Source organism: Triticum urartu, chromosome 2A (genome assembly GCF_056163025.1).
Source record: "Triticum urartu cultivar PI428250 chromosome 2A, HENAU_Tu73, whole genome shotgun sequence".
Classification (NCBI taxonomy): Eukaryota; Viridiplantae; Streptophyta; class Magnoliopsida; order Poales; family Poaceae; genus Triticum; species Triticum urartu.
Window position 1 is genome coordinate 202,352,672 of NC_141874.1, and position 22,817 is coordinate 202,375,488.

Here is a 22,817-nt window from a genome sequence, read left to right on the forward strand (position 1 = left end):
TGATCGTGTGGGCGAAAACCGCACCTCATTTCGATACTCCTAGCTCCTTCTACCTATATATGTGTGCCCCTCCCCGAAATTCGCGGATGAACCCTAGTATTCTTCCTCATCGTGCCGCCGGACACATCCACCCCCACGCGCGGACATGTCCGCCGCCGCCCCGGGCCACTCCGCCGCCGCCACGTCACCCTCTCTCTCTCTCCCCCGCTGCTGCAGCCAACCAGGCCCAGATCCGGCCCGCCCCCGTGCCGGCGCCCGAGCCAAGCTCCGCCGCCCAGGAGCTCGCCGGAGCACCTCGGCTCCGCCGCGCCGCCGCTGCCTCGGCTCCGCCCCGCCACCGACGTAGCCGCACCGCCTACCTCCAGCCGCCACCGCATGCGTCGTGCCCTGCCGCCCGCGCCACCGCTCGCCTCCAGCGCCTTGCCGCCGCCAGCCGCCGCCACCATCGCGCGCAGCCGCCGCCCCGCCACCAATCGCCGCGCGCCGCCGTCCGCCGCTGCCCGCGCGTCGCGCCTCACGCCGCCCTTAGACGCCCCGCCATCGCTGGTTGCCACGCCGCCCCGCCGCGGATCCGGTCGGACCGGATCCGGCCACCCGCGGCCTCCTCCATCCTCTCCGGCGATCGCCGAAACCCTAGGGTTCGCCGGAGCCGGCGTTGACCCGCTCCAGGATGAGATCCACCAGCACCCCCATCCAAACACGGCGCCCCGTCCCGTACGCCTTCGTCCATGTACACCTCCGTACAGTTTTCCTAGAGGTGAATACAAAGTCCCCGGAGATCCTATTATTTTTATGCCTCCTTCAACATGTCATATCTCCATGCTCGTTGATCCAAATCTTGCATATGATATATCAAATTGATCGTCTCGTTGAGCTCTTCATGGTAGAAGCATTGCCATGCATGTTCCTATTCATTATGATGTGATACGTCTCCGTCGTATCTACTTTTCCAAACACTTTTGCCCTTGTTTTGGACTCTAACTTGCATGATTTGAATGGAACTAACCCGGACTGACGCTGTTTTCAGCAGAATTGCCATGGTGTTATTTATGTGCACAAACAAAAGTTCTCGGAATGACCTGAAACTCCACGGAACGTCTTTTTGGAAATAATAAAAAATACTGGCAAAAGATCAAGACCAGGGGCCCCACACCCTAGCCGAGAGGGTTGGGGCGCGCCTGCCCCCCTGGGCGCGCCCCCATACCTCGTGGGCCCCCTGGAGCTCCTCCGACCTCAACTCTAACTCTATATATTTGCTTTCGGGGAGAAAAAAATCAGAGAGAAGGATTCATCGCGTTTTACGATACAGAGCCACTACCAAGCCCTAAAACCTCTCGGGAGGGCTGATCTGGAGTCCGTTCGGGGCTCCGAATAGGGTAATCCGTCGCCATCGTCATCATCAACATTCCTCCATCACCAATTTCATGATGCTCACCGCCGTGCGTGAGTAATTCCATCGTAGGCTTGCTGGACGGTGATGGGTTGGATGAGATTTATCATGTAATCGAGTTAGTTTTGTTAGGGTTTGATCCCTAGTATCCACTATGTTCTGAAATTGATGTTGCTATGACTTTGCTATGCTTAATGCTTGTCACTAGGGCCCGAGTGCCATGATTTCAGATCTGAACCTATTATGTTTTCATCAATATATGAGAGTTCTTGATCCTATCTTGCAAGTCTATAGTCACCTACTATGTGTTATGATCCGGCAACCCCGAAGTGACAATAATCGGGACCACTCCCCGTGACGACCGTAGTTTGAGGAGTTCATGTATTCACTATGTGCTAATGCTTTGGTCCGGTACTCTATTAAAAGGAGGCCTTAATATCCCTTGTTTCTGCTAGGACCCCGCTGCCACGGGAGGGTAGGACAAAAGATGTCATGCAAGTTCTTTTCCATAAGCACGTATGACTATATTCGGAATACATGCCTACATTACATTGATGAATTGGAGCTAGTTCTGTGTCACCCTAGGTTATGACTGTTACATGATGAACTGCATCCAGCATAATTCTCTATCACCGATCCATTGCCTACGAGCTTTCCGTATATTGTTCTTTGCTTATTTACTTTTCCGTTGCTAGTGTTATCATCACTACAAAACACCAAAAATATTACTTTTGCCATCGTTACCTTTTACAATCGTTACCACTACTATCATATTACTTTGCTACTAAACACTTTGCTGCAGATATTAAGTTTCCAGGTGTGGTTTAATTGACAACTCAGCTGCTAATACTTGAGAATATTCTTTGGCTCCCCTTGTGTCGAATCAATAAATTTGGGATGAATACTCTACCCTCGAAAATTGTTGCGATCCCCTATACTTGTGGGTTATCAAGACTATTTTCTGGCGCCGTTGCCGGGGAGCATAGCTCTATTCTTTGAGTCAATTGGGATTTATATCTGCTCATCATTATGAAGAACTTGAGAGATCCAAAAACCAAGATTTATCCCTCAACTACGAGAGGAGGTAAGGAACTGCCATCTAGCTCTACACTTGATTCACCTTCTGTTCTGAGTAAGCTTGCGACACCTAAATCTGCTTCTGCTATTCGTTCTGATATGTCGCATGTTATTGATGATGCCACTTCTGCTACACATGATACTTATGATGAAACTACTTCTATGCTTGATACTACTGTGCCACTTGGTGAATTTCTTGATGAACAACTTGCTAGGGTTAGAGAGAATGAAAATATTGAAACTGATAATATTGATGAAAGTGATGATGAAGACTCTCCCCCTAATAAATATGAATTGCCTGTTATTCCTGAGGGTTATGTTTTGGAAAAAGAAGCTGCTTTAGCTATTTTAGCTTGCAAAGATAGATACGAGCTCAAGAGGTTATTAGCTAAATGAAAGCAGCAATCTCTTAATGCTAGAATGAAACCTAACCCTGCTTTTGCTACTTCACCTATCTGTGTTACTGATAAGGATTATGAATTCTCTGTTGATCCTGATATAATTACTTTGGTTGAATCTGATCCTTTTCATGGCTATGAATCTGAATCTGTTGTGGCACACCGTACTAGATTAAATGATATAGCCACCCTGTTCACTAATGATGAGAAATCTCGCTACCTTTATATCCTTAAAATATTTCCGTTCTCATTAAAGGGTGATGCTAAGATATGGTTTAATTCTCTTGATCCTGGTTGTGTGCGTAGTCCCCAGGATATAATTTATTACTTCTCTGCTAAATATTTCCCTGCTCATAAGAAACAAGCTGCCTTAAGGGATATATATAATTTTGTGCAAATTGAAGAAGAGAGTCTCCCACAAGCTTGGGGGAGGCTTCTCAAGTTACTTAATGCTTTGCCTGATCATCCTCTCAAGAAAAATGAAATACTTGATATCTTTTATAATGGACTAACCGATGCTTCCAGAGATTACCTGGATAGTTGTGCTGGTTCTGTTTTCAGGGAAAGAACACCGGATGAAGCTGAAATTCTATTGAATAATATGTTGACAAATGAAAATAATTGGACACTTCCGGAGCCTATTCCTAAACCAACTCCGAAGAAAAGAGGTGTTCTATTTCTCAGTCCTGAAGATATGCAAGAGGCAAAGAAATCTATGAAAGAAAAATGTATTAAAGCTGAAGATGTTAAGAATTTATCTCCTATTGAAGAAATACACAGTCTTAATTTACCGCCTGTTGAAGAAACATATGATCTTAATCCATTACCTATTGAAGAAATACATGGTCTTGATAACCCGACACAGGTAGTAAAGGTCAATTCTCTCTATAGATATGATAAAGCTGAAATCCCTCTTACTAAGTGTGCTAGCCCATGCTTAGATGAGTTTGATAAATTTATGGTTAAGCAAGAAGACTTCAATGCTTATTTTGGTAGAGAATTACAACGCAATTCAAATATGCTTGAACACTTGGGTGATTATATGGCTAATGTCAAAGGTGAACTTAAACTTATAAGTAAACATGCTTCTATGGTTACCACTCAAGTAGAACAAGTACTTAAGGCTCAAAATGATTTGCTCAATGAATTGAATAGTAAGAATAATGATTATGCTGTTACAGTGGCTACTAGAACTGGTAGAATGACTCGGGAACCTCTGTATCCTGAAGGCCACCCCAAGAGAATTGAGCAAGATTCTCAGAGAAATAATATAGATGCACCTAGTCCTTCTAAAAGGAAGAAAAAGAAAAATGATAGGACTTTGTATGCTTCTAGTGAACCTATTGCTGAAACACCTGAGAATCCAAATGATATTTATATTTATGATGCTGAAACACAATCTGGTAATGAACCTGAAACTAGTGATAATGTTAATGATAATGTTCATGTTGATGCTCAACCTAGCAATGATAATGATATAGAAATTGAACCTGTTGTTGATCTTGATAACCCACAATCAAAGAATCAACATTATGATAAGAAAGATTTTGTTGCTAGGAAACATGGTAAACAAAGAGAACCATGGGTTCAGAAACCCATGCCTTTTCCTCCCAAACCATCCAAGAAAAAGGATGATGAGGATTTTGAGCGCTTTGCTGAAATGATTAGACCTATATTTTTGCGTATGTGATTAACTGATACGCTTAAAATGAATCCTTATGCTAAGTACATGAAAGATATTGTTACAAATAAAAGAAAGATACCGGAAGCTGAAATTTCCACCATGCTTGCTAATTATACTTTTAAGGGTGGAATACTAAAGAAACTTGGAGATCCAGGAGTACCCACTATACCATGCTCCATTAAAAGAAACTATGTTAAAACTGCTTTATGTGATCTTGGAGCCGGTGTTAGTGTTATGCCTCTCTCTTTATATCGTAGACTTGATTTGAATAAGTTGACACCTACTGAAATATCTTTGCAAATGGCTGATAAATCAACGGCTATACCTGTCGGTATTTGTGAGGATGTGCCTGTTGTGGTTGCAAACGTTACTATTTTAATAGGCTTTGTTATTCTTGATATTCCCGAGGACGATAGTATGTCTATTATTCTTGGAAGACCCTTTTTGAATACTGCAGGGGCTGTTATTAATTGCAACAAAGGCAATGTCACTTTTCATGTTAATGGTAATGAGCATACGGTACACTTTCCGAGGAAACGACCTCAAGTTCATAGTATCAACTCTATTGGAAAAATTCCATCGATTATATTTGGAGGTTTTGAATTTCCTCTTCCTACTGTCAAGAAGAAATATGATATTCTTATTATTGGGGATGTGCATATCCCCGTTGAGGTAACATAGTGTTATTCAAAATTTCTCCGGTTCCATGTTACTCGGAATGAGTTTGTTAACAAGACCTGATCAACCTTGTTAGTGGATTCCTTTTGATGAGCATGAGATGGATGAAACTAGAAGGCACAACCTTCTGTACCCTCTTTCTACTTTCTGTTATTTATATTGAATAAAATAAAAATAAGTATTTTCCGTCTGTTATTTGATTTATCCGTGCAATATAAAAATACCCCAAAAATAAAAGTTCTCCAAATGCCTTGAAATTTAAATATGATTTTTTCTGGAATATTTGAGAATATTTGGCACTGAGAACATAGCACGGGGGGCATCCACATGGCCACGAGGGTGGAGGGCGCGCCCTACCCCCTGGGCGAGCCCCCTGCCTCGTGGGCCCATGGTGACCCTCCTCCACTTATTCCTGCACCCACACACTTCTTCTTCCTCCCACAAACACCAATATCCAGCTCAAGCACGAGTTCTAGCTCATTTTGCTGCGATTTTCGATCTCCTTGCTCAAAGCACCTCTCACAAAACTGCTTGGGGAGATTGTTCCTTGGTATGTGACTCTTCCATTGGTCCAATTAGTTTTTGTTCTAGTGCTCTATTCATTGCAAATTTGTGCTGCCAAGGTGACCCTGTTCTTGAGCTTGCATGTCAAATTTATATGGTCCCAAGTAGTTCTAATGCATGATATAGGCTCTAGGCACTTGTAGGAGTTGTTGCTATCAATTTTGTTGAGCTTGGCTCACTTTTATTTGAAGTTACTAAAAATTTCAGAATTTTTCAAAAAATAATGAAGAGATTTTTGAGGGGCTCATCAAGCCGAAGCTCGAAGGAAAAGCAAAGTGAAAAAGCAGAGAGGTCCAAATATAATCTGCCTCGCACCGCAGAGGCCTCACCGCCTTCCTCCACGACCAACGCGAACAGCCAGTACCTTGTTCCATTAGAGGCTATTCACGCCTACCGGAACCCTACATCAGCCACAGAGCCAGAGTCGGAACCACAAGTTGACCCTCCACGACAGTCTAATTACCAGTGGGATTCGGAGATGATTGCCAACCAGTGGCAATCAGAGTCTTCTTCTTCGCAGTACAACCCCAACTATTACTATGGATATCCGCCAGGCCAACCGTGGACATAGACCAACTTAGGCCAAAAGCCTAAGCTTGGGGGAGTACGTATTTCTCACCGACATTACATTTATGTTCACACACTCATTGTTAGATGTCGGTGCTCATACTTTTTCATTGTATCATCCATGCTAGTTTATTTCCCTTTTTATGCTTTATTCTTGTGTGTTTAATAAACCTTAAGAAAAACCAAAAAAATTAGTTGTAGATTTTAATTAGTTTACTTTCCATGCTTGTAGTAGTAATTAAAAAAGAAAACCCAAAAAGATATCCTATTCTTCTTTCCCGTGTAAATAGTTTTATTTCTTTTCTTTTCTTTGGGGGTCGATAGGAGAAGACCATGATTAAATTGTTGAAGTGGCTCTTATATGCATTATTGTTGATCTGACAAAAGAGCCCATATTGCCTTGTTTTCACTTGTTTGTTGAATGCTTGCAGATTCCAGCTTAGTCCAATGCACGTGCACTATTATTATTGTTATCCACATCGTTCGGTCGTGCAAGTGAAAGGCAATTATGATGATATATGATGGACTGACTGAGATGAGAAAAGCTGGTATGAACTCGACCTCTCTTGTTTTTTGTAATATGATTAGTTCATCGTTCCTAATTCAACCTATTATGAATAAACATGTTTGCAATGACAATTAAAGATTATAGTTTCTTGTGTCATGCTTAATTAGCTAGGAGCTTATAATGGTTTACCTTGGGTGCCAACATGCTATTAAAATGGTTGTGATGTGGTATGATACGGTGGTATCCTCCTTTGAATGATTTAAGTGACTTGACTTGGCACATGTTCACGCATGTAGTTGAAACAAAATCAACATAGCCTTCACGATATTTATGTTCATAGTGGATTATATCCTACTCATGCTTGCATTCGGTGTTGATTAATTTTAATGCATGTTCATGACTGTTGTCGCTCTCTAGCTGGTCGCTTCCCAGTCTTTTGCTAGCCTTCACTTGTACTAAGCGGGAATACTGCTTGTGCATCCAGTCCCATAAACCCCAAAGTTTTTCCATATGAGTCCACCATACCTACCTATATACGGTATCTACCTGCTGTTCCAAGTAAATTTGTATGTGCAAAACTCTAAACCTTCAAATAAATATCTTGTTTTGTATGCTCGAATAGCTCATGAATTAACTAGGGCTGTCCGTATCTTCCATGTTAGGCGGGTTATTCTCAAGAGGAGTGGACTCCGCTCCTCACTCACGAGAAAATGGCTGGTCACCGGGATGCCCAGTCCCATGCTTTAAGCAAATCAAATCAAAATAATTGCAAACAAAACTCCCCTTGGGACTCTAGTTAGTTGGAGGCACTCGTTGTTTCGAGCAAGCCATGGATTGATACTTGTTGGTGGAGGGGGAGTATAAACTTTACCATTCTATTTGGGAACCGCCTATAATGTGTGTAGCATGGAAGATATCGCCATCTCTTGGTTGTTATGTTGACAATGAAAGTATACCGCTCAAAATATTATTCACCTCTATTTCAAAACCGAGCTCTAGCACCTCTACAAATCCCTGCTTCCCTCTGTGAAGGGCCTATCTATTTACTTTTATGTTGAGTCATCATCCTCTTATTAAAAAGCACCAGTTGGAGAGCACCACTGTCATTTGCATTCATTACTATTAGTTTACATTGAGTATGACTTGACTGGATCTCTTTTACCATGAATTACAATGTCTAGTCAGTCCTTGATCTTTAAAGGTGCTCTGCATTTATGTTTTGCGGTCTCGGAAAGGGCTAGCGACATACCATCTTGTTATATCATATTATGATTGTTTTGAGAAAGTGTTGTCATCCGAGATTTATTATTATTGCTCGCTAGTTGATTATGCCATTGATATGAGTAAACATGAGACCTAAGCGTTATTGTGAATATGGTTAGTTCATAATCTTTGCTGAAAACTTGAATGTTGGCTTTACATATTTACAACAACAAGAGCAAACAGAGTTTGTAAATTTTTTTCTTTATCACTTTCAGTTTGTTAACTGAATTCCTTGAGGACAAGCAAAGGTTTAAGCTTGGGGGAGTTGATACGTCTCCGTCGTATCTACTTTTCCAAACACTTTTGCCCTTGTTTTGGACTCTAACTTGCATGATTTGAATGGAGCTAACCTAGACTGATGTTGTTTTCAGCAGAATTGCCATGGTGTTATTTATGTGCAGAAACAAAAGTTCTTAGAATGACCTGAAACTCCACGGAGCGTCTTTTCGGAAATAATAAAAAAATACTAGCAAAAGATCAAGACCAGGGGGCCCACACCCTAGCCACGAGGGTGGGGCGCGTCTGCCCCCCGGGGCGCGCCCCCTACCTCGTGGGCCCCCTGGAGCTCCTCCGACCTAAACTCCAACTCTATATATTTGCTTTCGGGGAGAAAAAAATTAGAGAGAAGGATTCATCGCGTTTTACGATACGGAGCCGCCGCCAAGCCCTAAAACCTCTCGGGAGGGCTGACCCGGAGTTCGTTTGGGGCTCCGGAGAGGGGAATCCGTCGCCATCGTCATCATCAACCTTCCTCCATCACCAATTTCATGATGCTCACCGTCGTGCGTGAGTAATTCCATCGTAGGCTTGCTGGACGGTGATGGGTTGGATGAGATTTATCTTGTAATCGAGTTAGTTTTGTTAGGGTTTGATCCCTAGTATCCACTATGTTCTGAGATTGATGTTGCTATGACTTTGCTATGCTTAATGCTTGTCACTAGGGCCCGAGTGCCATGATTTCAGATCTGAACCTATTATGTTTTCATCAATATATGAGAGTTCTTGATCCTATCTTGCAAGTCTATAGTCACCTACTATATGTTATGATCCAGCAACCCCGAAGTGACAATAATCGGGACCACTCCCGGTGATGATCGTAGTTTGAGGAGTTCATGTATTCACTATGTGTTAATGCTTTGGTCCAATACTCTATTAAAAGGAGGCCTTAATATCCCTTAGTTTCCGCTAGGACCCCGCTGCCACAAGAGGGTAGGACAAAAGATGTCATGCAAGTTTTTTTCCATAAGCACGTATGACTATATTCGGAATACATGCCTATATTACATTGATGAATTGGAGATAGTTCTGTGTCACCCTAGGTTAAGACTGTTACATGATGAACCGCATCTGGCATAATTCTCTATCACCGATCCATTGCCTACGAGCTTTCCATATATTGTTCTTCGCTTATTTACTTTTCCGTTGCTATTGTTATCATCACTACAAAACACCAAAAATATTACTTTTGCCATCGTTACCTTTTACTATCGTTACCACTACAATCATATTACTTTGCTACTAAACACTTTGCTGCAGATATTAAGTTTCCAGGTGTGGCTGAATTGACAACTTAGCTGCTAATACTTGAGAATATTCTTTGGCTCCCCTTGTGTCGAATCAATAAATTTGGGTTGAATACTCTACCCTCGAAAACTGTTGCGATCCCCTATACTTGTGGGTTATCATGATGTCATTTTCATTGTTGCAAGAGTGCTATAAAATGTTAACTGTTGGTACTTATCAAATCATGAGGTTTTGTCATTTTTGTTGCATTTGATGTGTGCATTGTTTGAGCATGAGGTCTACATGTGTTTTGAACTACAGCATGCCATCTTTACAGGGGTGCTTGTATTGTATTTTTTTGACCTATGTGGTGACTAGCACAAGCATGCAAACTAGGCTTCGTGATGTTGCTGTTTTCAGGGACTTCGGATTTTGCTATCTTTTCCTGTTGTTATTTTGATGCCATGTAACCTTGATGCTACATAGTGGTCCATGCTTATTTTGGGATACTTCAGTAAGGGTGTTTTGAACATGGGGTTATGCTCTATCCATCCATGCCCCTGTTTGCAATTATGGAGTGCCCTAGCATGTCTTTTTCTTGCTCTACGTTTGCTATAAAATGTCCCTGGAAGAATGGTAACATGTTAATCAGTATTACCATGGTTGTTGCTAGTGATCCATATATCCTATGAACTTGCTCTTGCAATGGTTAGCTTCATGAGGAACCTGTTCTTGCCTTGGGTAGAGCCGGGAGACGAGTACGTGTATGAGGAACCTGTTGAGTATGCTAATGAGGATCAAGCTTTCGACAACTCTGAGTACATTGCAAGCAAGATGACCATACCCTCGAAATCACATCTATCTTTGCTTGCTAGTTGTTTGTTCTATTGTTATGTCACGCTACCTAGCACTTGTTATATCATTCCTCCCATATTGCCATGTCAAGCCTCTAACCCTCCTTCCTAGCAAACCGTTGTTTGGCTATGTTACCGCTTTTGCTCAGCCCCTCTTATAGCGTTGCTAGTTGCAGGTGAAGATGAAGTTTGTTCCATGTTGGGACATGGAGATGTTGGGATATCACAATATCTCTTATTTAATTAATGCGTCTATATACTTGGTAAAGGGTGGAAGGCTCGGCCTTATGCCTGATGTTTTGTTCCACTCTTGTCGCCCTAGTTTCCGTCATACCGGTGTTATGTTCCTTGATTTTGCGTTCCTTACGCGGTTGGGTGTTATGGGAACCCCTTGACAGTTCTCTTCGCTTTGAATAAAACTCCTCCAGCAAGGCCCAACCTTGGTTTTACCATTTGCCTCGCCACCACCTACTTTTCCCTTGGTAGTCATGCTCCCGAGGGTCATCTTTATTTTAACCCCCCCCCCCCCGAGGCCAGTGCTTCTCTAAGTGTTGATCCAAACTGGGCGATGTCCGGCACCCCCTGGGCAACCAGGGTCTATGTCAACCCGACGTCTTGCCCATCCGGTGTGCCCTGAGAACGAGATATGTGCAGCTCCTATCGGAATTTGTCGGCACATTCAGGCGGTCTTGATGGTATTGTTTTACCATTGTCGAAATGTCTATAACCGGGATTCCGAGACTAATTGGGTCTTTCCGGGAGAAGGAATATCCTTCGTTGACCATGAGAGCTTGTGATGGGCTAAGTTGGGCACCCCTGCAGGGTATAAACTTTCGAGAGCCGTGCCCGCGGTTATGTGGCAGATGGGAATTTGTTAATATCCGGTTGTAGAGAACTTGACACTTAACTTCATTAAAATGAATCAACTGCGTGTGTAGCCATGATGGTCTCTTTTCGGCGGAGTCCGGGAAGAGAACACGGTCTTGTGTTATGCTTGAACGTAAGTAGCTTTCAGGATCACTTCTTGATCACTTCTAGCTTCTCGACCGTGCGTCGCTTCTCTTCTCACTCTTATTTGCGTATGTTAGCCACCATATATGCTTAGTGCTTGCTGCAGCTCCACCTCACTACCCTTTCCTACCCATAAGCTTAAATAGTCTTGATCTCGCGGGTGTGAGATTGTTGAGTCCTCGTGACTCATAGATACTTCCAAACAGTTGCAGGTGCCGATGATACCAGTGCAGGTGACGCGACCGAACTCAAGTGGGAGTTCGACGAGGACCTTGTCATTTCTATGTTCCGTTTCCTGTTGATATGTAGTGGAGTCAAGTTGGGACGATCGGGATCTAGCATTTGGGGTTGTCTTCTTTTATTTTTGGTTCCGTAGTCGGACCTTGATTGTACTCTGGATGATGTCTGTTTAACTTGTTATTTGTTTGAAGTGGCAATTGTAAGCCAACTCTTTATCCCTTTCTTATTCAGTACATGGGATTGTGTGAAGATTACCCCACTTGTGACTAAACTACCATGTGGTTGTGACTCTAAGTCGTGCCTCGACACGTGAGAGATATAGCCGCATCGTGGGTGTTGCAAGTTGGTATCAGAGCCATCCCCGACTTAGGAGCCCCCTGCTTGATTGAATCGCTGACGTTGTTGAGTCTAAAACGAAAAGTTTTTAGTCTTAGGATTATATATATCGGAGAGTAGGATTCTTTTTACTCCTCAGATCTTCGTTGCTCTGGTGAGGCCTCCTGACGTAGAAGTTTTGACTCTTCTCTCCTCAAATTTCACTAAAAAAATTAAGGATCACGTGGGTATCTTGGAATCTTTCCGATAGTCTTGTGACGAGAACATTGTTCTTGGTGCCTCCTAACATTTAGGGGTTGTGGCAGTGTCCCAGGGAGTTGAGCTTCGAGGTGTTGTCATCACAATTTTATCTTTGTTGTTCTGGAATACCTGAGTTCACTGACATCGAAAATCTCATTTATGCAGTTGTTGGTGAGATAACCTCGATGCCACCCAGTACTGGGGAGGGAGTTCGGGAGTATTTCCATAACTCGTATAATGCATGCTTTTCGAAGGTTGAGGTACATGATTTTCGAAGGTTTCTTGGTTATGTGTTGAAGGATGGATACAGCTGGATGTAGGGATTGTTAGTTTGGGTGAGATATTATGCTTCCCCTGTATCCCCAACACCTGATTGCATAAACAGAAAGTTTCAGGAGTTTATAAGTGGGAATTCAAGTCTCACGTAGGAATTCTTTCAAACAGACACATGATACGATATGGGATCTATCATATGTTTGTTTCCGACTTATTCTGCAAGCCAATCCTTTGTTTTGTTTTGAGTTGTGGTATTCGAGTTGCTTCGAAGTCAAGTGTTGATTCCATACCTTTCCTAAGCGGTGTTCTCATACTTCTATGTGAATACCAATCCTTCTTGATCATCGAGATTGGCATGCCAATTCTTTTCCAACTGACGTGCTCTTTTTCAAGTGGATCCGATCATTTCAACATTCGCGAGATCAATTCTCAGTTATTTGCAACGGTGTTTGCTTCATCTGTCCCAAGTTGTCTTTGTTTTTCCCGCCCTCCCACCCTTTTTCTTCAAGGACTCGGATTTCTTAATCAAGTATCCATCTTATATATGTGAAGTCTCTTATTTCTTTTCTTTCAATGTTCTTATCTAGTGATTCTCACAAAGATACTAACGGAGCTTCAAGTTTATCATTCTTCATTCTTTTCTTCTCCGGTGGATTTAATTCAAGCTTTGTCGATCATATCCTTTCCTCGGTTCAAATGTTTTCTCATGCCGGTGCACCTCTTAATCATTCACTTCTCTCTTTCATTTGTTCTGGAGTGTTGAAGATATCTCAGAAGGCTCGTCTTTTCATTCAAGATCTGTTCAACCTATCTCAAGGTTGTTATCTCATTCAAGCCATTTAATTCAACCGGCGCAATCTCTCTTTTAAATAGTTCAATGATGTTTCCTTTTGAGTGGGCCCTAACCCACAGGTCTTTTCCCAGTATCTTAGACTCTTCTAATTTTCTCAGAATTACTCTCAAATTCTTTTCAAAGTGTGACGTAAGAAAGAATTTTTCATCAGTCAATTGCCTTCTCCAATATCGTTTTCAAATTCTTTTCATCGTTGGCGCAACTTCTTCATTATTTATTCTCAACATTTGAAGACCGAAGAAGAGTTTTTCCTCCAAATCTTATCCGTTTTTCTCTCAGAGATCCTCAGTTCAAGCTTGATGCTATCCTCTCATAATTGTTTTCGATTGTGACAATTCTTTTCAACCCTCTGGAGCAATTCAAGAGTCTTTTCAGTTTTGATTCTCCGAAGCCCATCATGTCAGAATTATTCATTCAAGCTTTCAGCTCTCGTTCTCCAAGTCTTACCGGTGCAACGCTCAAGTATTCCCTAGTCAACTCGTGATCTCTTCATTCTTACATATTTAAATTCCCTGAAGTATCTTCATTCGTTCTCTAATTCTTCCCAGTGTTTCTTTATCTTTTCTTCATTCATTTTCAATTGTTACAGTTATTCATTCAAGAATTTCTCTTCATTCGTTATCGTATCAACTCTTTCGTTCTTTCAAATCCTACCGATGATTCGTTGAAGACCTTCTCAAGTTTGTGATATATATCTCTTAATCATTTCTACGAGAATAAGTAGTATGCCAAATCCGTTGCTTGTCATCAATCTAAATTGGTGAAGGATACGCATAACATAATTCTTATTCTTGCTTCATCCAAGTGATGGATTCATTCTTCCGGAGTTTGTTCACGATGAGTAAATTCTTGGTTCAAGTGCTTCATACTTTTCCCAGAGTTCCAAGATCTCTCAACTATATCACCACGAAGATTCATCTAAATCATTGCAAGGATTCACCTTGTATTTTCAACTTCTCTTTCCGTATATCATCCTTTTATTATCGGAGTTCTTCATGGAGGCTCTACATGATGGTTCATCAACGATTTAATTCCTTCTCCAAGTGTTCATCGAGATTCTTTTCAGGGAGCTCAAGTATTCTTCATCTTGCATTCCGAAGTGCAATTCTTTCTACCTTAGCTTTTGAGATGGTGTTATGTCATTTTGACAGTTTCCTTAATGTTTCATGATTGACAAGTTGTCAGGAATGAGATATTTAAACCCATCATTTTCTTCCTTGGAGTTATCTTGGTATAGGTTTCACCTAAAGCCTTCCATTGGGAATGTTGCTCTTGGTGATGATTATCTATGATCCAAGTTTTCTCCTTATCACCTCGGTGGAAGAAGCTTTCTATCTTTTCTATCTCTCAATCAAATCTTTTTCTCGTGAGTGGCAGGTTGTCACATCATAATTTTGAGATGTCTGCCATAAGCCCACATCAATATTATCCTTTCGTTGTTGGTTTTTCCAACAACTCCGTTATAACCTTCTTGGAAGGGTGATCTCCAAGCTCTTTTGTGGCAGAAGTTGGCATTTTCTTCTCCATTCTTTCATTCCAATGATCTATATTTTATTCTTTCTTCTGGAGGCATTGTGATGTTGCTCTCTTCACTCATCATCTCGAATTGTGAGGGTCGTGTTCTTTTCATGCTTATCCATTTAACTGGAGTGTTGTGTCCTCTTCTCAAGTTCTTTTCATCTTATCAAGTCTTGCATCTCTTTTCAACCGGAGTGATGTCCGAATTTTTTCTTCCTTGTTCCTCTTTTCTAACGGAGTGTTTTCAACTTCGATCATCTCCGTTGTATTATTTTCTCAAATGGTTTAACCTCTCAAGGTTCATGGTTTCACTCGTTTGGCAAATAAGCAAATTAGTTTTACCTCTTCTCTTCCTCTTCCGTTTCCCTCTGGTGCCATCCTAGATCTCGGGGCGAGCTCCTCTCGTAGTGGTGGAGTGTTGTAATGCCCCGGATGTAACTTGCCATATATGTAACTCCGACTCTTGCCTTTTCCGGAGATGCGATATGATATTTCCTTCGTGGTGGGGGTTTTGTCTTTCGTTTGCATTTTGTTCTTGTCATGCATTTCATATCATGTCATCATGTGCATTGCATTTGCATTCATGTTCGTCTCATGTATCTGAACCTTTTCCCCGTTGTTCGTTTCGCAATCCGACACTCCCACATGCACCGGCGCACCCCTCTTGTCTCTTTTCGTGAGTGGGATAAAAACGTTCTCGGAATGGACCGAGGTTTGTCAAGTGGCCTTGGTACACCACCGGTAGACCACCTGTCAAATTTCGTTCCATTTGGAGGCCGTTTGATGCCCCAACGGTTAACTGGGTAACCGCAAAAGCCTCTTTGTGTTGCAGCCCAACACCCCTCCAAAACAGCCCAATAACCCATCTAAACCATCTCCATGTTCTCCACCGTCGAATCATGATCGTGTGGGTGAAAACTACACCTCACTTGGATACTCCTAGCTCCTTCTACCTATATATGTGTGCCCCTCCCCGAAATTCGCGGATGAACCCTAGTCTTCTTCCTCATCGCGTTGCCGGACAAGTCCACCCCCATGCCCGGACATGTCCGCCGCAGCCCACCGGGCCCAGATCTGGCCCGCCCCCGGGCCGAACCGGGCCGCGCCCCCGTGCCGGCGCCCGAGCCAAGCTCCGCCGCCCAGGAGCTCGCCGGAGCACCTCGGCTTCGCCGTGCCGCCGCCGCCGTAGCGGCACCGCCTACCTCCAGCCGCCACCACATGCGTCGTGCCCCGCCGCCTGCACCGCCGCTCGCCTCCAGCGCCTCGCCGCCGCCAGCAGCCGCCACCACCGTGCGCAGCCGCCGCCTCGGCACCGGTTGGCGCGCGCCGCCGTCCGCCGCTGCCCGCGCGTCGTGCCTCGCGCCGCCCTTCGCCGCCCCGCCATCGCCGGTTGCCGCGCCGCCCCGCTGTGGATCCGGTCGGACCGGACCAGATCCGACCACCCGCGGCCTCCTCCGTCCTCTCCAGCGATCACCGGAACCCTAGGGTTCGCCGACGCCGGCGTTGACCCGCTCCGGGATGAGATCCACCAGGACCCCCATCCAAACACGGCGCCCCGTCCCGTATGCCTTCGTCCATGTACACCTCCGTACAGTTTTCCTCGAGGTGAATTTGACAGTGTCCTCAAAGATCCTATTATTTTTATGCCTCCTTCAACATGTCATATCTCCATGCTCGTTGATCCAAATCTTGCATATGATATATCTAATTGATCGTATTGTTGAGCTCTTCATGGTAGAAGCATGTCCATTCATGTTCCTGTTCATTGTGATGCCATGTTCATTGTTGCAAGAGTGCTATAAAATGTTAACTATTGGTACTTATCAGATCATGAGGTTTTGTCATTTTTGTTGCATTTGATGTGTGCATTGTTTGAGCATGAGGTCTACATGTGTTTTGAACTACAACATGTCATCTTTACAGGGGTACTTGTGTTGTATTTTTGTGATCTATGTGGTGACTAGCACAAGCATGCAAACTAGGCTCCGTGATGTTGCTGTTTTCAGGGACTTAGGATTTTGCTGTCTTTTTCTGCTGTTATTTTGATGCCATGTAAACTTGATTCTACATAGTGATCCATGCTTATTTTGGCATACTTCAGTAAGGGTGTTTTAAACATGTGGTTATGCTCTATCAATCCATGCCCCTGTTTGTAATTATGGAGTGCCCTAGCATGTCTTTTTCTTGCTCTACGTTTGCTATAAAATGTTCCTGGAAGAATGGTAACATGTTAATCCATATTACCATGGTTGTTGCTAGTGATCCATGCATCCTATGAACTTGCTCTTGCCATGGTTAGCTTCATGAACATGTCACCCTGCTATTGGTATGCTTATATTGTCATGCAATGCTTTGGGATGAGTGGCATGAGCTCGCAAAGTTTCTATCATAATTCTTTTTATGACATGCTCTGTTTTTCTGCTAAGTCTGAAACTGTTAATAAAATTTGCTATGTTTACATGGATGCCATCATATCTTCTATACCTTTTTGGCTCATGCTTAGTAAGGGAGTTTTGTTCTATGTATTTAGTAGATTAATGCCATGCCTTTATTTGTCATGATATGTTCCTGTAGCATGTTGTTTACTTGCTCTAAACAGTGCTTCCCGATGTTGATTATGCCATGTTAGTATTTTCACTAAGTCTGTGAAGCTGATATCTTTTGCACTTTTGCCATGCTTGTTTGAACCTGTTCTAGTGTGATTTAGCCGTAGCTCGGTGTTCATGTTTTGTCAATCATCTCTTGTACATCACTGCCATATGCTTTGTTGCTATGATGGCGAGCAGTGGCTTAGTTTTTTGTTGCATTCTAAGTGGCATCATGTTGTTAATCGCAGTTTCGCATCATCCTTATATTGCTTGTCATTTGCAAACCGTGCATCCGTTTCCGGTGATCCTTATATCGATTTCGACCGAAATCACCTCCTCTTCCCAGCGGCATATTTGGTTTGCCAAGTTGATGCCTTGATCATTCTTTCCCTTCTGAAGCACGTATATGCATTGCATATCATGCCATGTATTGCATCATGTTGCTTGTGCTTTGCACCGTGATTGATTGTTGTTCCATTGCTTGTGTTCTGCCCTTGGGTAGACCCAGGAGACGAGTACGTGTACGAGGAACCTGTTGAGTACGCTAACGAGGATCAAGCTTTCGACAACTCTGAGTACATTGCAGGCAAGATGACCATACCCTCGAAATCACTTCTATCTTTGCTTGCTAGTTGTTCGTTCTATCGTTATGTCCCGCTACCTACCACTTGTTATGTCATGCCTCCCATATTGCCATGTCAAGCCTCTAGCCCTCCTTCCTAGCAAACCGTTGTTTGGCTATGTTATCGCTTTTGCTCAGCCCCTCTTATAGCGTTGCTAGTTGCAGGTGAAGATGAAGTTTGTTCCATGTTGAAACATGGATTTGTTGGGATATCACAATATCTCTTATTTAGTTAATGCATCTATATACTTGGTAAAGGGTGGAAGGCTCAGCCTTATGCCTGATGTTTTATTCCACTCTTGCCGCCCTAGTTTCCATCATACCGGTGTTATGTTCCTTGATTTTGCGTTCCTTACGCGGTTGGGTGTTATGGGAACCCCTTGGTAGTTCGCTTTGAATAAAACTCCTCCAGCAAGGCCCAATCTTGGTTTTACCATTTGCCTCACCACCACCTACTTTTCCCTTGGGAGTCGCGCTCCCGAGGGTCATCTTTATTTTAACCTACCCCCCTCCGGGCCAGTGCTTCTCTAAGTGTTGGTACAAACTGGGCGATGTCCGGCGTCCCCTGGGCAACCAGGGTCTATGCCAACCCGACGTCTTGCCCATCCGATGTGCACTGAGAACGAGATATGTGCAGCTCCTATCGGGATTTGTCGACACATTCGGGCGGTCTTGCTGGTCTTATTTTACCATTGTTGAAATGTCTTGTAACCGGGATTCCGAGACTGATCGGGTCTTTCCGGGAGAAGGAATATCCTTCGTGGACCGTGAGAGCTTGTGATGGGCTAAGTTGGGACACCCCTGCAGGGTATAAACTTTCGAGAGCCGTGCCCGCGGCTATGTGGCAGATGGGAATTTGTTAATATCCGGTCGTAGAGAACTTGACACTTAACTTAATTAAAATGAATCAACCGCGTGTGTAGCCGTAATGGTCTCTTTTCGGCGGAGTCCGGGAAGAGAACACGGTCTTGTGTTATGCTTGAACGTAAGTAGCTTTCAGGATCACTTCTTGATCACTTCTAGCTTCTCGACCGTGCGTCGCTTCTCTTCTCACTCTTATTTGCGTATGTTAGCCACCATATATGCTTAGTGCTTGCTGCAGCTCCACCTCACTACCCTTTCCTACCCATAAACTTAAATAGTCTTGATCTCGCAGGTGTGAGATTGCTGAGTCCTCGTGACTCACAGATACTTCCAAACAGTTGTAGGTACCGATGATTCCAGTGCAGGTGACGCAACCGAACTCAAGTGGGAGTTCGACGAGGACCTTGTCGTTTCTATGTTCCGTTTCCTGTTGATCAATAGTGGAGCCCAGTTGGGACGATCGGGATCTAGCATTTGGGGTTGTCTTCTTTTATTTTTGGTTCCGTAGTCGGACCTTGATTTTACTCTGGATGATGTATGTTTAACTTGTTATTTGTGTGAAGTGGCGATTGTAAGCCAACTCTTTATCCCTTTCTTATTCAATACATGGGATTGTGTGAAGATTACCCCACTTGCGACTTAACTACCATGCGGTTATGCCTCTAAGTCATGCCTCGACACGTGGGAGATATAGCCGCATCCTGGGTGTTACAGCCATCAACTAGGTAGTGCAGGCTATGGCGTGTTGGAATAAGGTCTCGGCCTCTCCCTACCTCGATGACATTAGATTTGGCATCGACACAGGGCCTATGAGAGTTTGTGTCCCAAGAATTGTTGGCTCTCGCCAAATCTTGGTGGTTGGTGTGTCCTTCAAGGAGAGCATTTGGCTGACCATTGGTGCGGCAACTTCAGCATCTTCTTCTGCGATTGTTTTGCGGCATGGTCCGGTTTCTCCAACCTTCTGGACCGGTAGATATAAATTGCAAGCGTGTTTGGCATGGGGCGATGCTCCAACCGATGCTTTTTCGGTGATTTCTAAATCTTGTCTCAAGGGCGAGTGGTTATTACGGTCTTTAAAGCCCGGTATGTCGGAGACATTTGCAGGTATCCCTTTCTTTTTTTGTTGGTTCAATGCAATTTTTAATCTTCAGCTGGCGGCATACAATCAAAAGAAGAAAAAGGCTAGTATGTCTTGCAATGTAATTTTATTTTATACCTTTTGGTCAGCATCCAATTGTTTTTCCATTTGATTGACTATTGTTTTCCTTAATAAATATCAGACACCCCTGGTGTCTCTTAAAAGAAACATTCGGCTAGTAAACACTAAATACATCCGGTTGAAAGATGTTTTGCATCTAGTCCTTGCACGCATTGCAATTTCGGGAGGCAATGTCACTGGCAACTAAATGGCTTGAGGCAATCCCATCCGTTAAAGTTTGAGTTGGACTGCTGTATGCATGATTTATTACCACCCACACCATTAGTAGAAAATACAAAGGTGAATTATGAAATGATTCCCATGTTCAACACAAAATTCAGACTTCTTCCCGTCAGTTTTGTCAGTTCAACATTGTATCTCTGTATGCTCTCCCTACACAGACCACACCACGCTAGACTTCTTTTTTTCTTTCTAAAAAGAGGATGCATTTCCACAGAATCATATATGGTTTCTTTCATTTGAATTCTGTGAGTTATTGTTTGCAAGGGCCTCGAATGGTCAAATGCTTGGAACCTCCACAATACTGGACAGGAGGTCCCTTAGCTCCACCATCACAACATCCTGCTCACCCTTAACCTGCAAATGGAGACATGGAGAAGAAGCCGGCCGCCTTATCAGAAGTTAAGCAGTATAATCTAGCAAATTCTGCTGCAGGCAAAAATTGTGAGGGTTTTTTACCTCAATGCAGAAGAAACTCTCTGCATAGCCATAGTAGGTGATGGTGTTGAGGCTAAGCACCTGCACATTGTAGTTGCAGAGTGCCTCCAGCACCTTGGTGAAGAGGCCTGCCCTTTTGGTCCAGAAGATCTTGAGGTTGTACTTACAAGACCCCAGAGGTATCAGCTCCACCTGACCCTGCGAACATGAACAGCTCGGTTAGTATGCGAGAAATCGGCTGGATATCACAACTGACTCTGGAGGCGATGAAGCAATGCACAATACTACGTTATACCTTTGTACCTTGTACACAAATCTGTTCTCTTTTGTAAAACTTGGCCTCCTAGAAATACTCGGGTAGGTTTTATTGGGGTAAGAAAAAATGCATGACTACTTTATACTAGACAAAATAAAAGTGTGAATTTCTCGCCTTGGTTTGGCTGTGTTTAGAAGTGGTTATATTCTGAAAAGTATTTGGCCAGTGTGGTGAAGTTGAACGATCGTATTCTGCAGATTGCGGCATTGGTTGGTTGATCTGAATTTCAGGTTCTCGTTGGGTTATGTTTTTTTTTTACTCTGGTATATAGTTATTCATGGCTCATAGCAGGGGTTACTACGTACGTACCTGATAATGGATGTTGTCGGTGGGGGCGAGGGATTCGGAGCAGGAGGCGCTGCCTTGCTTCTCCCAGGCCTCGCCGGGCGAGTCGGCGAGCTGGCTCTGCAGCTCGAGGACCTGGTTCTGGAGCTTCTTGATGTGACCGATGGCGTCGGCCAGGGTGGACTCCTTGCTCATCTGAAAACAACACAACAACAAGGTCGATGAGTGTCAGGAATGTCAACCGAGTTTTCACTTTTCTCCCAGGAAGAAACAATTTTTTCTTTCAAAACTAATTATTATTATTATTTCGTTCTTTGCAGACAGATATGTCCGGAGAAGCAGAGGCAACTTCCTCTGTCCCGCCCGATTGTTGGGTGGGGTGGGGTGGGTGTGTGATCAGTGCAGTTAATCGCTGCTGGAAGAGAGGATTATGGAAGGAAGCACCTTTGTGATGTTGGGCACGACGGCCCTGAGCTTGAGGATGTTGGTGTTGAGCCTGCCCCTCCTCCGGCGCTCGGCGTCCAGGTTCTTGGACTTGTACTGCGTGGCGTCCGCCGCCGGCAGCTGCTCCCCCTCCTCGCTCTCCTCGCCCTCGCCGCCGCCGCCCAGGTTCAGCATCGACTCCACGAAGTCCTCCATCTTCACCTCCTCGCCGCCGCTGCCGCCGCGGGAGGCCCTCGGGCGGCGCGGCATTGCTCGCTGGCCGGCCGCTAGGAGGGTCGATCGAGGAAAAAGATCAAGCTGGGTGGCTGCGTGCCTCCCGGTCGCCCACCGAACGAGACCAGAGGGCAGCGCCGTGCAGTGTCACTCACTCTCACTCACCCTCCCTCCTCTGCTGCTGCCGGTGCGGTGCCTTGTGGGCATCTTGCGCCTCGGGTGGTGGTAGCTTATAAGGACGGGACGGGGCTGAGGAGAGGAGGAATCTCGCGGGAAAGCAACCGCAAAGGAAGGGCTCCAACGCAAACGCAAGTGAGATGAGACGGTGTGCTCCCTCCCTCCCTCCCTCCCTCCCTCCTCGTGTCCTTGGAGAGAGCCGAGTTAGTTGCGGCGGCACCTGATGCGGTTGGTTGCGCTGTTGACTGACTGCACCGAGGTAGCGAGCGAGGAGCTCCCGGTGTTCTTTCCTCCCTCTTCACGGTTACTACTACTGAAAAAGGTGGTAAAGTTTCAGGTGTGATTGGGTCATGGCGCTCATCGGCATTATGATTTCATGGCTGTATGCATCGCTTGATGGGTACTCCTCCTTTTCGAAAAAAAAACGGTATTATGATTTCGAAAATGGGTGGTACACGTACAGCAGACGATG

At 44.2% G+C, this 22,817-nt stretch overlaps 1 protein-coding gene across 1 annotated transcript; it reads right to left on the reverse strand.

Annotated features, from left to right (window-relative positions):
- Nucleotides 1-20,482: 20,482 nt before the first annotated feature.
- On the reverse strand, nt 20,483-22,508 carry LOC125541398 (transcription factor UDT1-like). The gene is made up of 4 exons (XM_048704822.2): nt 21,956-22,508; nt 21,536-21,706; nt 20,932-21,108; nt 20,483-20,829 (listed from the first exon to the last, which is right to left on the reverse strand). Exons 1-4 carry the CDS (start codon nt 22,202-22,204, stop codon nt 20,752-20,754), a joined length of 675 nt encoding a protein of 224 aa, XP_048560779.1. The 5' UTR covers nt 22,205-22,508; the 3' UTR covers nt 20,483-20,751.
- Between the last annotated feature and the right edge of the window lie 309 nt (nt 22,509-22,817).

Excerpts from the sequence above, each read along its gene's own strand:
- LOC125541398 (XM_048704822.2), bottom strand. The coding sequence starts at position 22,204 with ATGCCGCGCCGCCCGAGGGCCTCCCGCGGCGGCAGCGGCGGCGAGGAG. Across the intron at positions 21,109-21,535 it reads CCGACAACATCCATTATCAG|GGTCAGGTGGAGCTGATACC; the intron begins GTACGTACGTAG and ends TCATGTTCGCAG. Across the intron at positions 20,830-20,931 it reads AGAGTTTCTTCTGCATTGAG|GTTAAGGGTGAGCAGGATGT; the intron begins GTAAAAAACCCT and ends CTCCATTTGCAG.